Raw genomic sequence first — 16,414 nt, 5'->3', positions numbered from 1 at the left:
GTGGCGGCAGTGGGAGTGGTGGTGCAGTTGCAGGTAGTGGCGGGTGGGTGGTGGTGCTGCATGCCGTGACTTGGATATTTGCCTCTGCGCGATGTACTTTTCCACATGCAGTTTTATTTGATTTTATTTGAGAAAAGGAACAGATATGTGGTATTTAAATGTCGGAAATTGTGCGAGAATTTCGCCTTTGACCTTCAATTCTGATAGGGGTTTTTTTTTTATATGATGAATAACAATATTTTTGAGCCATAAATTTTTATCAGATCTTTCTCGACTGCGCAATTAGTGGAAATTTCAATGGGGATGAGTACAAAGTAAAACCAGAAAGACAGTTAAATTATAAAAGAAATAAAAGTGTAAAATATGGCATACAGGGGGGGTTTTCAATGCGGGCGCTCGAACTTCGATGGTGTATAGCAGCCGTCTCAGTAAAGCTAGAGCCATCAAATTTGACAGGAGTGCTGATTTAGTCTTGATAACTCATCATAAAATTCTAGACGATTGAACCGTTTCTTTATTTGCAATTCGTTACCGAACGCAAGTGATCATGCATGAAATATAATGTAAATAAATAAAATGATTAAGAATATGCTTACAAAAACCGTCTTTACAATATGTGAAAAAGTGTCTCTGTTTCGGGCTAACTCCAAAAGATGGCCGATATTTTGAACTGCAATCCACTGACGTATATTTCGCAACCAGTATAATTTTTTTCTTCCGATGCCTCGTCTTCCTTCAATCTTTGCTTGCAGTATAAGTTGCAGGAGATTATACGTATAATTTCGGCATACGAGTATGCAAACCAGGTAGGCTGTTTTTCTGCGTTAAATGCAGCATAGACACTCGTTACTCTCGCTATTTGCTCTTCGAAGTACTCCAGAGTTGGAGATACGATCGGTCCATGGAATTTTAAGTAGTCTTCTTAGTATCCACAGCTCGATTGCTTCTATGCGATTCATATCAGAAACTTTTATCGTCCAATGAACAATGCGTTCAAATTGCTAAAATTTATTACCAAAATCTATGCTCGCTACAGGCTTTAGCGCAATCTGTGATTGACCATAACTTCCGCAAGAAAACTATATTAGCTTCAGTATTTGACATTCATTTTTAATTAAATGTCTACGGAAAAAGCAAATTTGTTGCATGGGAAAAATGAGATAAATTCACGCGAAATTTATTAGCTGCCTCTATTTTCGACTACTGAGGGAGAGAAATCCACACGAGATTTATTGGATGCCTCTACTATCCGAAAAAGTCACTACTGGTGGAATATTTTTGTCCGACGTTATTTTTGACTCTTCTTTTTTTTTCAAAAATGCAACAAACTGCGTTGTGTGTATTAATGGGTACAGAGAACGGACAATAATAATCAACTTTTTTTTTAGTCAAGGTTGGATAGTGTGGATGTCAGAAATCTGTGCCTTCAATATGATAGCGCCAATGGCTATACTACCTCGGAGATATTTAATTTATAAAATTAAAAGTTCAAAGCCTTCATTGACTAGAGAGACTTCGGCCTCTAAACTAATAGCGCCTCATCTTAAACAAGATGCCACCAAGCTATGGGCTCATTAGTGAAAGGCCAAGGCTACGAGACGTAATGTGACTCCAAACTATGGAGATACATCAGGTTAAGTCCTTTCTGGGAAAGTATGGTGAGGGAGACTTAAGCATCTCATAAATCTTCCTAAGAACAAGCTTACAATGCTTATTGGAATTCTCTCTGGTCGTTGCAGACTGTGTAGCCATCTGCGCAGACTAGATATATGGTCTAACGTTTCCAGTAGTTTCTGCGACATTTCTATCTCTGTAGTTTCTATCTACAGAAACACCACTACACTTACTTCTCCAATGCGTTGCGAAAAAGAAGAGTAAAAATCTCGGCTTAGTACGGCCTGAAGAACAAAATGGTGCGGAAGCGCTACTTGGATTCTGCATGAATCACCACTCTAACCAATGGCTTGAAGAAAAGCCTGGATTTATTGACCATCCTATTGAAAAAACTGGGCTTGGATGAGGTATTGTGATGGGTATAGTGCACAAAAAATCCTAAACCCGAAGTGCAGACATCCATTTGACGCTGTTCTATTTTACTATCTTCACTAATATGGTCTTTAGCAGTAGTATGTAGTCAAATTGATTTCTCTGCCGGCGCCGCTGTTTGAAAAAATTTAAAGGGGCGTACGTTTACATTGGCTGGCCATAAGTTTGGATTCATCAATTTATCATAGTATGATGAAGAGATGCCTATTTTAAAATTCACCCTCTTTAGCGAGTCAATTTGGACGTCTCTTTTGATTAATTTATAGCAAGAGATAAGGTTCTTGTCGATGTTTGCATGTTTCGCAATGTATGCTATTATATCTTCCGCTGATACCGACGGTTTAAAAGATGAGATGTGTAACCATATTGAGCGAGTAGCGACGTCAAGTTCGCAGTTATCATTTGCACCAACAACAAGAATATTATTTTCTTTTCTCTTACGCTGTATTGCTAAGCTCGGCACACACAATGAAGAGTTAGCATTACATGAAACAGCAGGTGAAGAGATTACACCTGCGCCTTTGACATTTGCAGCAGCAGTAGTATTTGGAGTGAACGGGAGAGGTGTTGTAACGGATTCAAGGTGAGCGGGAACTACAGCATTGGCTTTAGCTACGGCGGCAGTTTGGGCGTAAGAGAGAGATCCAGTGAGAGAATTAGCAGCATTAGAGGTCAACACATTAGCATCAGCAACGATTAAAGTATCAGCATCAGTATGCATCAGTATTTCGGAGTCGATTCTGTCATTCCCATGGCAGCCGGTTCTACGTATTGGTATTGGCCGGTCCGACCAAGGACTGCGGATCCAGTAAACCAGACTTGTCTAGTGCGCTGAACCTCACACCTCGCAGGCTTCGTCATCTCGTTTGATGGCGACGCGATTGGCTACAGGGATCTTGTGATTCAACAGCGCTCGACTATTTTCGGTGGAAGAACTCTATTCCACGAGGTGGAGAGAGTCTCTTTACGAGCAGACAAATCACAGATTATTGGCATTGGGAGGCATGAAATTAAGCTCTATTTAAGCGACATCTAAATTACATATTACATATTACCCCGAAATTATTATATATCCTAAGCAAATTATCATCGATAGCTTACTGGAATAAAAATGTGCAGTAACGGGTGTTTTTGCGCTGCAAGAGAACTATAGATAACGATAACTAGATTTGACAGCTGAGAATGGCAAACTGTGTTGACAGGTTTGACAAGTCATCCAGAAAAACGCTTTCGAAGTGTGGAAATTTACTTGAACAAAACAAAAATTAATCTGCTCGCAAGGTTTATAGAGCACTGGTGGCATCATCGGTCTTTGAGTCGGTCGAAATGAGGAAGGAACTGTCTTTGCCGTGAATGGCGAGCACTACCCAGCCATGCTGACGGAATTTTGTTTTTGTTTTCAATTAGTCAGCTGAACATCGAAGATATTTGGTGCCAACAAGACGGCGTAACTTGCCATAGAGGACGCTTTATAGCAATATTCAAGCCACCATTGAGCTCTACGACCAAAATTGGACTTATCGGAGCGATCATGTAACTCCTAGCCTCGACGGACATTTGTCAATTTATCATTCCAATAAATTTTGGTTTTGCATTAATGCTTTTCAAGTGCTTTAAGCTCTTAAAAACACTCGATAGAAGATAGTAAGTAATTATGCTAATTTCAGTGTTCACGCAAGATAAACTCTATAAAACAAATTACTCAGTTAATAACTGAATTGAATTGAAAAACTGCGGCGCAAATAAAATTTAGAAATTGGGCAGTTACACACCCACTTTTGGGTAAATGCGTATATCTTTAAAGTGATGTGATAAAACTGACCGCTATACGTATTGCTTCCCGCCTTATTTCGATTCGATAAAATCCACTCCAGCATAGATATAAAATGCTTAGACTACATTACCGTCCGTCTGACATTACAAGCTATAACTCTCATTGTGTAAGAATATGTTTGAATTAAAAAATTTAATTTATAAAATTTTAAATTCAAAAACAGCCAGCCCAAATAAAATTTCACTAAAATATGCCAATGCCCAACCAATGCGCGGGTATATAAAAATCAGTCCGTACGGAATTCAGCCTTTCCTACTTCTTTCCTTTCACATATTTCCATACATCACTGAAAACAGATAAAAAAAATCTTTTTTTTCATCTTAAAGCTGACACAACTATTCACCACCTCAACCTTGAGCCCAAAATACCCTTCACCATGTCTACTTATTAGAATTCATCGGACTCCATATCTGCACATGCAGCCTTTCCGTATATTCTTAAGAAAATTTTCATCAATAAAGGCGTACAACAAAAAGGTTTCAAAAGTCCATTCATCACCATAAAGTGCGAGTTGGTATTTCCCCTCCTCTGTTATCTGACTCCTACAAAACACATACCCACATTTGTACGTACATCCTCGTTGGTGTGATCTGCTCTCACACGTATTCCAACACATTCACTTTTTCATCTATGCGCACACCACATCTCATTCATTCAACTGACTTTTCATATGAAAAATTTCAATAGCTGCTCAAAACAAATAGTCACACGATAGCTTTCAGCTTTTGAAAAACAAAACTGACAGTTGACAGTTTGATGTTTGACACTTTTCTATATAGCTTTTGTTGCTGCAGCTGTGGCTGCATAAAGTTGTCACAACACAAATATATAGGGGATTTAGTATGAAATGAAGGCAAAATACTATAGTAGAGGATAACCATTGAAATGCCAACTTGGCTTGAATGGCAGTCTTCACTGCGGTAGATATCGCAAATGCTCGAAGCTTTGCTGTATAAAGCAATCAGGCTTTATTTCTATGAATACCGAACATACCCGTTTATGGTGAAAAGTATAAGAGGTGGCAGCGCAAATGAAAGTGATAGTTGAAAGTGTAGTAGTTGGCATATTTATAGTGCCGTGAGAGTGTGGTAAACTTTTCGCTTTAAAATTATATTCGCTATTTTGCTTGGATTATTAAAATGCTTTTATTTTTATTTTCCTTGTGTATGGGCAAGTGATTTTATGCCAATGTGAAGAAATGCGTTTAAAAATTTAATTCTATCTCGCATATTTTCTCCAACAGTTTTCTAAAGCCATTCTCCAGACTTTTCTTTCTCCTTTGGCATGCGTTGCGGCAAACAACTTCTTAATTGCATTTTCGTTATCAAATTTCACACAATGTCGCGCACTCAGGCGTCGCATAAAGCAGTTGAGCTGTGTAGTAGAGAATACATATGGCACTCTCGTACACTCATACACAGCGCATTGAAGCTCTTCTGGATAGAACCATGTGCTGCCAGCGAGCCCCATAGGGATAGGGATAGCGTGAACAATGAAAAAATGCATTGTGTAAGGATAGAAGTTGGCAAGAAGGTATCGATATGTGTCGTGCCATAGCTGCAACAAATATCGATATTTCTGTCATTGTGTCGATATTTTGGCGCATTGAACTACCGAACTTTCTACCTCAAAATACCAGTTATTATACTATATTGAAAAGAAATAACATGAAATTATTTAAAATTTATTTAGAAATGAAATCAAAATAGTATTTCAGTAAATTGCGGAAAATTTTAGAAACGTCAAAGTTTCAGTTTTAGTTTAGCTGTATCTGACAAGAAAATTTTATTAATATTAATGACAGAATGCGTGCACTAAAATTTATACCGAAAAAATCGCTTTTTGAGTGTTGATATCAAATTTGTCGATAAACCATACATCGGTATGTTTTAGAAAACGTCGATCGGTCAATGACGTACGAATCTCTTTGAATAGCCAGAAACAAAAATATATCGATAAATATCGTAATATTGCTTGCAAGTATATCGAAATACTTAAATATGAAAACGTAGCATGTTTTTGTTTTGCATATGAAATTTTAACCCTCCGGGGTCTGGCTAGACTTTTTCAACTTTGGACGTTAATTTAACATATTTCTATTATAGCTAACGACTTGAGCTTCCAGATAACTTCCTAAAATTTAATTTTCTATTGATTTATGAATATAACCTTTAAAAATGGAACCTCCAACAGGACGAAAAAAGGGTCTGGCCCGGGTGCCCAACCCAAGATTTTAAGAAAGGTGTTGAACGGAGGGTTAAAAGTGATATTAACAAAAGCACATTTCTTGTATGTCAGATTAAGAACTGTATATCAAGTCGAATAATGATTGTCAGACAAAAATGATGACAGAAGCATATCAAAATATTTATAAAAATTCGCAAAATTCGAAAAAATGTAAATCTTTAGAAGGGCATCCTTTTTGGCTTTCGCTAAATCCTAAGATTCAGATTTGCTAAATTTCAGCTCTTAAAAATGTATCTTTGTTGCCTGAGAACTAATGTTTGAAGAAACCTGTTTGGTCTATGGAGGTTTATTTTTAGCGATCGGTTGTAAAAAGAAACCACATCTTTCCAACTGTGGATTGCAATTGGAACTGCATGGAACTTCTTCCTAATCAATTTCTGGATATCGATTAGAATATTTGAATTGATACGCAAAAGCAATTATCGAGTTTTATTAACTGGTATCAAAAAATTGGCGTTTTGATATATCGATATATTTTAGTTATGTGAGCTTACCGATATATTTAAGGAAAACTACATCTGAGATATTAATTTTAGTTCTAAAATAACCTATTTTTGCTTTTCGATAAATTTTTTATGTATCGATATATTTTACAAAATCTATATCATAAATTAGAATTTGTTCGTATATCGATATATTTTACAAAATCTAGATTATAAATTTGGTTGTAAATGACAACTAGTCTCGAAATGGTGAAATTGCAGCTAGTTACAAAGTAATCAATTGGAGAGTAGTTTTCAGAACTTTCCTAAATGAAATAAGAAAATTAAATTCTCAATGCCCAATAAATATTTTATGAATATTTTTTAAGGATGTGCTATTTTTTGTTATTATGGTGAGCTACTCCAGAATTATGCTAAAAACTCAAACTGGGAAAATCAATGCACTAAAAATGCAATGCGATGAAATAGATGAATATGCATATTTAAAACTAGTTCCGAAAGCGCTGGTATGAAAAATAATGAAATGTGTGGTTGTGTTGTTTACTAAAGCAATGCGTACAAGAACATGAGGTCGAAGTGTAAACCTCCAATAAATCTAAATCTAAAGCAATGCGTTGTAAAATCAATAGTATAGAAAATAGAAAAAAATATAGTCATGGCCCAACTAGTCTCGTAAGATGAAACTCCTTTCGAACTCTTCAAACAGTTCTGCAGGTTTCATATACTAATACACTGTAAAATAAGAGCGGCCATATCAAGAGCGAACCACAAACCACTTTTATGATGCTCACAAATATGCATATATATATTTTTACATATATACACACATGCATATTTAATATTCCATTAAATTCTGTGACAGTGAAATATAAAAAAATTTTGGCGAATATTCGGTTTAATATTTGTATGCTTGTCAATGCACTCACTCATATTTGTACGCATATGAATATTGCATTACACAGCACTGGGCGAGCAAATATTATATGCGTATGTGCATACATAGCACTTTTAACTCAATTTGCTCCACTTTGCCTTTGTGTGCATGCTGCCATTCAAAGTTACGTATACGCCACCCAGGCCAGTGAGCGGTTTATGGCTTTCAACCGATAGCGCATAACTTTGTATACCATCACTCGCTTTGTGAGCTGGCCTGTTTCAAGTCTTTTCAGCTCTTCTGCTTTTTGGCATCTGTGTACATGCACACATACATACAAACGCTCATTGTTCCATTATTCGTTTGTGTGCATGCATGTGCGCCTTCAATACATTGCTTTGAAAACTGACGCAAATTGAAATTCGCACTTACGATCACTCTTTGTAATAGCGCTTTGAATGCTGGAGGGATGTGTGTAACACTTGTTTTTCAAATACTTCTCAAGTAATTACAGGTACATGAGTTGAATTAAATTTTTTTTTTATTAAAAAATAGGGTTCATGCCACATTACAATTCGAAAGGGAGTTTCTTTGCTAATTTCTATAAAACAAATTTGGCTGCTTCCGGGGATTATTACTTTTCATAATCATTGCATTATTTTATTAGATCTTAGAAATATATGTTTACAAAAGTACCCAAATATCTTCTAAAGTACATACAATTAAAGTATATTTTTCTCTTTGTTTTCATTACAGTCTCAATCTCTATGAATTGATCAAGAAGAATAATTACAATGGTTTCAGCATGAGTTTGATTAGACGCTTTTGCAACTCTATTGTTAAATGTTTGCGTTTGCTTTACAAGGAGAATATCATACACTGTGATCTCAAACCGGTAAGTATTTCTATTGAATGGGTGAAGTGGAACACATTGGAAAAACAAAACAAAAAAAATATTGTCATTGTTAAAAAATAAAAATACTGTATCTGACTTTAATTAAAAAAAAAAAACAAAAATGTTGTCATTGACTTTAATGAAAAAAAAAGATTTATATTAAACAAAAATATTTAAACAAAAAAATTTTGCCACTGACTTTAATTAAAAAAACAAAAATATTGTCTTTGACTTCAGTGAAAAAATAAAAATTCTGTCTCTGACTTTAATTAAAAAAACAAAAATTTTGTCATTGACTTTAATAAAAAACAAAAAAATATTTATTAAACAAAAATATTTAATAAAAATAATTTTGTCTCTGACTTTAATTCAAAAAAAATAAAATAAAAAAATTATTGCCACTGACTCTAACTAAAAACAAAAAATATTTTCATTGACTTCAATTAAGAAAACAAAAATATTGTCCTTGACTTTAATTAAACAAAAAAAATGTTGTCATTGACTTTAATTAAAAAAAAAATAAAATAAAATAAAATAAAAAAATTAATGCCGCTGACTCTAACTAAAAAATAAATAAAAATATTGTCACTGACTTTAACTAAAAACAAAAATATTTTCACTGACTTTAACTAAAAAAAATATTTTCATTGACTTTAATTAAAAAAAAGCACTCGGCATTCGATTGGAGAGATAAAAAGCAGTTTGCATTACTATTTTGCGAAAACTTGCATGCATTCATTGGTTAGACTTTTGTTTACGGCTTTCAATTCACCAACTACCTCGTGAATAATGCCAAAAATGGCAAGTGTCTTTTGTAGTAAACGATGCATAAGATTTAACAATAAAATAATAATAAATATAATAAGTTTATAAAAAATTTTCAATATTAAAATTACCCTCTGAATACCTAGTTCCAATTTAACCACGGGTAATCTCCCATCAGTTGTGCTCAGCAGTAACCTCAAGAATTGGGTATTGGTGGTATTTTGTATGACTTTTGGTCGTAAAACCAAGGAACGATTATTTATAAGAAGAAGAAGGAAGAACGATTATAATATAAAATGAATGCATAAACATAAAAATTTACATTTACTTGAATATTTGGCCGAGCTCCCGCTCCAATTTGTGATGTTTGTCTTGTTGCTGTTCCACATTTGAAGGAGGAATCTACAGTTTTATGCCATCTCCGAACAACAGATGGAGACGCTTTTTCATTGCCACTAATGCACTCGGAGATCTGCCATTACCTCTGGAGGGTCGAAAGCTATTAAAACATCTTTTTTCCATCATTGGGTGCCTCATGGTCATAGTTCTTTTCGAGTCCTGACCATATCGAATGATAGCCAGTCGATTTCGGTGGCCGGCACTATATACCTTAGGCCGGGTCGATTTGTGGGGAGGCAAAACAATCGCCCATTGCTCTGTGAAAATCATATTCTAGGGATCAAAATAAGAAACTTTGCCGAAGGAACCATACCTCTAAAACGAATTCTGATGTCCCCAATTTGGGTCGAACTTTTTAGTTTCTTTTCTCATGTAAAGGCCAAAAATGGTGATATTTTGAAATGATTGTATGGGGAACCCCCCAGGGGAGTTCCAGGGGGTGTGCGACTGGCATGGGTGGATCGGCTGTCCAAAGTTAGTGGGGGTCGGTCATACATTTGGACTCGATTGGAGCCCTCTAAAAGGGTCAAAGTGGGATTTTTCGTTCGATCCAAATTGGGGGACATCAGAATTCGTTTTAGAGGTATGGTTCCTTCGGTAAAGTTTCTTATTTTGATCCCTAGAATACGATTTTCACAGAGCAATGAGCGTTTTTAAATCGACCCGCCCTAATAAACCTATATAAAATTTGGACCCCTTGCTTTGCCTTAAAGTCTTCTTCAAGCCAAGGTAGTCCGTATGGCTTTATTCAGGATCCATCTACTACAAAAAATTACAGCAAAGTTATGTAACTGCACTCTGTGGGCAACCTTGTATGGCCTTAGTGCTAGTATAGAAGTGTTTAGTAAAGACCCAGACACATTGAAACTTATTCAAGCAGTAGTAAGAAGCAGAGATAAAGTAATTGAAAAAACAAAATGTTAAAATTTAGAGAGCAAATAAAAATAATTTTATCAAATCAGCTGCTCTGTCGCTTTTACCTGTTCAATGTGCTTTGATAAAAACTTTTCTTTTATAATTAATATGATTATTTTTTTACAATTTTTGTTCACATTTCATATTATTTATTTTTCAATTCCCTCCTTTCTTATAGGAAAATATTCTGCTTAAACAACGTGGCAGTAGCTCAATAAAAGTGATCGATTTTGGCAGCTCTTGTTATGTGAGTCGTAAAATTTACACATACATACAATCAAGATTTTATCGCTCACCGGAGGTGATACTTGGACTACAATATGGCACCGCTATCGATATGTGGAGTTTAGGTGAGTACAAGCAAGTAGAATTCATGCGATAATTTGGGGTATGAGAGGAAAAATTTAACTGAGTTTTTGTAAGTAATGGGATACACTCTGTTGCAGCGTAATTTTTAACGATCTGTAATCTATTTTAGCTATTAAAATTCGGAATAATTTCCTCCTAGACCCATTGAAATCTTTTTTGAATTACAAAAAATACATTTTTTGGATATTACTGAACTATGCAGATATGGTCAGGTATCCTCTAGTCTTGTAAAATGGTGAAAGTTTTTTTGCCGCATTACAGAAGAACGAAGGCAGCACATTTTTGATGCGGCTTCTCGTTGAATGATTAAAAACTTACTTTAAAAATCCAGCTGGCAGGTGAAAAAAGTATGCCTCTAATAATTTCTCTTGTGCGTTTTGTAAAAATTCACCCATTTACTCAATGCGTTGGTGTTTATTTATTTATTTTTTTTTTTATTTAAGCACTTCTGCTCCCTTCGCCAAAACCACTCGCATATGCAGCCACAGATGTCACAGAAAAATGTTGACACAGAAATGCGTTGCAATAAAATGCAAATTCATGGTTTTACTTACGCTAATGGCGGGCGGCTATGTGGGTTTGAGACAATATTAAAATACACTAATGTACATTACAACAACATGTAAGCGCAGCACATGCAGGTATTCATATGCATTAACACTAACACATTGAAATTCAAACACCTTCCCTGAATGCATTTATGATCAAAGGTGTAAGTCGGAGTAAGTGCTTGTTTGTATGCATGCTTGTATACCTCACTGAAATCAAAGCTTGCATGAGAACACATGCGCTCACACCTCCAACTGCATTCAATGGTTGCAAGGATAAGTGAGACCTACATTACATGCACCATACACGAAAATGATGTTGGTATATCCGTACTGAAATAGTGAAAGGTGGTCATGCATAGTAGAACAGCATCGTACATACTACCATATATGAGTGGTTGTTGCTGTCATACAACCATATATGAGACGTATGTGGATTTATTTACTGCTTTCAAACAAAAAAATTTTTGCGAGTATAAGCAGTGAAGTGAAAAAATCGTACTTTTGAATGTAGAAAAATAATAAATGCATACAAAATTTCACGCAACCCTATAGAGAAACCTACCAATACCGAACTGATGTGCTTCTGGTGAATTTAGTACCATTACTGGTCGCAATCGTTCTGTTTTCTATATAAGCAACTGGTGAATTTTATATGTGAGCTAGGCTCAAGTGTTAACTTTCTCACGCCGTATTCCTTTGGTTCAATAGTTTGGAACTAGTACTAAATTAGATAGTTGAGGACTAGTACGATTTGGGTACCACCTTTGCTAGTTCCAAAACAGTGTTGTCAACCCAAAACACTGTTGTCTACCCAAAACAGTGTTGTCAACACAAAACAGTGTTGTCAACCCAAAACAGTGTTGTCAACCCAAAACAGTGTTGTCAACCCAAAACAGTGTTGTCAACCCAAAACAGTGTTGTCAACCCAAAACAGTGTTGTCAACCCAAAACAGTGTTGTTAACCCAAAACAGTGTTGTCAACCCAATACAGTGTTGTCAACCCTATGCAAATATTCTCCAGAATAAATCTTTTAAATAAAGCTTTCTCAATAACCTTCGCCGGTTGTCGGCACAAACATAACTGCAAACGTTTTTATATTGTGTTTTATGTTTTCAAATAATTAAATAAATAAACATGTAAAAAGGACCTAGTTGGCCACTTTGTTAAAAATATTAGTGCATTACAGCTACCAAAACACGTTGCTTTTAGTACCCATAGTGTGATATTTAATTAAATTTTTTATTAATTAAAAAAGTTGGCAACCCTATACAAATATTTTCCGGAATGAAAGCTATGCAAACAGAGATGTTTTAATATCCTTCGCTTTTTATCTAAACATACATGTATTATTGTACATATTGTGTTTTATTTTTTGTAACAATTAAGCAAAGAAATATTGTATGGCCACCCTATTCAAAAATATTGCTGAATTAAAGATGCTAATAGTAATTTCTATTTGATATGCTTAGTGTGAAAGTTAACTAATTTTTTTATTAATTTAAAAAAAATAGGCAACCCTATGCAAATTTTTTATGGAATAAAAGCTATGCAAACAAATCTTTTTTAATATCCTTCCTATCTTACCTTAACATATGTATATAACATTATTATACACATATTGGTTTATTTTTTCCAATAATTAGCTAAAGAAAAAGTTAATGTACAAAATGGTGTGGCAACCCTATTCAAAAATATTACTGAATTACAGATGTTAAAAGTAATTACCATTTAATATTTCTAATGTGATAGATGATTTACTTTTTCATTAATAACAAAAAGTTGGCAACCCTATAATAATATTTTCCTGAATAAAAGTTATGCAAACAAAGCTTTTTAACGCCTTTAGTTGGTTACCTATGTAGATACACATGCACTTAATATAGATTGCATTTTACCTTATGAATATATTAACGAAAATATAAAATTACAATAAAAAATAGGTGGCAACCTTTTTCAGTAATATGTTTCTAAATTAAAGCTATCAAATCCGTGTACTCATATTATGTTTCGTTAATATTTTTTTTAAATTTAAAACGTGGCAACTCTAAACTTATGTGTATGCACAAAGTTCTGGTGGGCGTAATCGCAGGGCACAACGCCCGTGGTCAGCGTATGGCTACCATGCGAATCATTGACGATCCAACATGCCTATCCAGCTGTGAGAAAGAGAACACTGCAGAGCATTTTCTCAGTAGCTGTACGGATTTTTCTGGTATCAGGCTTAGGCTGTTGGGGTGCGATGTACCGAGTCTGGATAAAGTTCATCCTCTTGCATTTTCGGAGCTCTTAAGATTTATCTATGAATCCAAAGGATTCTCAAAAAAGTGACCTCAAACTAATTTTTCAGTCTCACCTTTCCTACTTATCTATTCGGGCTCTCTATTCTTTCCGCTGTAATCTATTCGGGTGTAGTACAATGTTCTTCCTGACTGAGTGATTGGATTTGGCTATCCCGGAACAAATCTAATGTAATATACAGAGTTTATTGTATCATAAATCAAAGTTGGAAATTTTGTATAAAATTTAACTAATTTAAAAAAACGATCACCAATATCACTAAATGTAGTCCATTAAATTTTAGTAATATACAATAAAGCGGAAGCTTGGAGACTTCTATAAATTGGATAAAAAAGTTTACAATTTTCGGAATTTTAAAGGAAAGTTTTTGTTTTACAATAAACTTTATTCTTCATAAAATCGAACGTAAAAGAATTTAAAATGACACAAATATAGCGATTATTGAAAAAAGGAAAAAGTATGATAATTATTTGACTACAAATGTTCATCGTAAATGGCTTAAATTTTCATTAAATTAATAAATTGAAATTACTTAAGCAAACCAAAGTTAAACTTGTTCCAGTATATTGCTGTCTACAATTCATTCAATACCCATATTGTATATCTATATTTTGCTTACTCCTTCAGTCATTTTAAAAGGATGGCAATAATAATACTGAAATAAGTTACAATGCTTTAAAATCAAATCTGACGCAATACCTAACTTCCGTTGAAAAAAATCTTAAAATTTTACCACAGAATTCGAGTCAGAAGCTTACAGCATAGGAAATCGTAATCGTCACTCGCTGCATGAAGAGCAGTTTCTGCTTTTACTCGTATATTTCATACCCTGAAGCCAGAAGAACAAGTGGTTCGCTAGGGGTGAAATCGGCCTAGTTCTGAGCCGCAAATTTATTTCGCTTGCTCAAGTGTTTTTTGCAGGGTATGAGTGCACATGCACATATTTAGTATACAGATTTGTTTGAATTATTTTTTCGCAATATCAGGCGACTCTTCGAACAAAAAATAATAATAATAAAATATTCTTTTCATCGCTTGAAAGCTGCGCCAAAAGCGCCCAACCGTCAGTTGACTTGACTGGCAAAGCTGGCTGATGGCAATGGAAGAAAAATTAAAGAAAAAATAGTAGAAATCACAGATTTTTTGGTCGTTAGCTGAAAGCGTTAAAATATTAAAAAATAGGGAGAGCATACAAATAAATAAAAAAGTAAAAGTAAAAGTAAATGCATATATTGCGATGCTGTATACCAATATTAAGTTGAATACACACAAGCTTTCATAAATGTGAATAAGTATGTATACGTAAGTGAAGTCACGTAACACAAAAACTGTAAGTCACTGTTTGTAAGTGAACAATTTTAAAGTGAAGTGTGTTTTATGCTGCGCGCTTTTTACAAGGTCACTATTTTAAGGGAATTGTTTCTAGAAGAAACGAAATAGAAATTATGCATTATATTACAGCCAAGCTTAGATGTGCAGAATGAACAATTCGAAGATTTCGGGATCAAAATCATATGACCACTAAAAATCCACATTGTGCCGTATAAAGGCGCAAATTGCCTCAAAAATATTTGCAGAAATTACAGGCACTAAGAAGGTTCCTCAATCCGACAGTGACATGCCTCTGGCAGCAAATCTGAATGCGACAGCTGAGTTGAAGGTGGAGTTATAGTTCTGGTTTGTGGACTCTGTGATTTGGTGTCAATAGGAATAGAGATATATCCTTGAGCATTGATAAGGGCTTCGAATTATAAAAATGCCAGAAATGTAAAAAGTAATCAATTTGCTTATGATAATGTCTTGAATATCACTACTTGAACAATGTTAAGCATTGGTTATATGGAAAAAATTAAACCGTCGGTAAAAAAAAATTGTAAGAAATCAACACACTGCTTGAGCTACTTGAAACTGGCAGTCTATTATAGCAAAATTTAATGCAATTTTATAAAGCTGCATACTTCAATTTTGCTATAGACTCTGACTAACAAAAAAAATTGTACAAAATCAACAGAATTTTTGAGCCACTCGAAACCTGCACTTTTCAAATGAGTTAGATAGCTGCATACTTCAGTTCTTTTATAGTATCTGATGATTTTAATGAGAATTTGTTGATTTTTTTCAATATACACAAACTTTTAAAGCCATATTTATATGAATAAACTATATTTTTCATAAAAAATTTCTTCTTCTTTATTTGCTTATTTTGCTTTTTTGCTATTCGATTTCGAATGTTGGCTATCCCATTTTTTGCGTTAAAAATGTTTACTACTAACAACAATTAAATATAATTTATATTGTAAACAATTTTTCTGTAAGCATCACGATTTTCAGCCGCATTCCATAAGGCAGCTTGGTTGACAAGCCCTGTCGAGGTGCTCAAGTCTTTTCATCTCAGCAACTTTCAGTGTCCAACATTCCACACCGTATAGAAGTACAGACCGCACATAGCACTTTATAAAACAAATTTTGTGTTTGATGTCAAAGTAATGACAGCTGAAAATTTTCTTAAAATAAAATAAGAAACAAATAAATCGGCAAAACTTGTCACTAAGTCCTAGCGGTGCAGGTACTAATAAATCTGTGAATTTTTAACAAAACAGCTCATATAAAACATGGAAACATGAAATTCATTGAGAAATTTCGTATTTTAATTCTACTTTCCTTGAATTATGGAGCCCCAACTGTAAATGGTTAATAATTTGAATATTGCATTAAAAAAAAATGTTGTGGATTTTTTATGTGGAGAAACACAGCGCCGTCAAGAAAAAAATTATAAG

The 16,414-nt window shown here is 34.4% G+C and overlaps 1 protein-coding gene across 3 annotated transcripts in view; it reads left to right on the top strand.

The window, feature by feature from the left end:
- LOC128864533 (dual specificity tyrosine-phosphorylation-regulated kinase 2) overlaps positions 1 to 16,414 on the top strand; it is a 279,974-nt gene that overhangs the window by 239,256 nt on the left and 24,304 nt on the right. For all 3 annotated transcript variants that reach the window (XM_054104235.1, XM_054104236.1, XM_054104237.1), the window contains 2 exons: positions 8,201 to 8,339; positions 10,597 to 10,768. In XM_054104235.1, the coding sequence (XP_053960210.1) occupies positions 8,201 to 8,339; positions 10,597 to 10,768 (311 nt within the window). The remainder of the gene's footprint in view (positions 1 to 8,200; positions 8,340 to 10,596; positions 10,769 to 16,414) is intronic.

Source organism: Anastrepha ludens, chromosome 5 (assembly GCF_028408465.1).
Source record: "Anastrepha ludens isolate Willacy chromosome 5, idAnaLude1.1, whole genome shotgun sequence".
In the NCBI taxonomy this organism is placed as follows: domain Eukaryota; kingdom Metazoa; phylum Arthropoda; class Insecta; order Diptera; family Tephritidae; genus Anastrepha; species Anastrepha ludens.
Note: the sequence above shows the minus strand (reverse complement) of the source record. Positions and strands in the feature narration are given on the sequence as shown.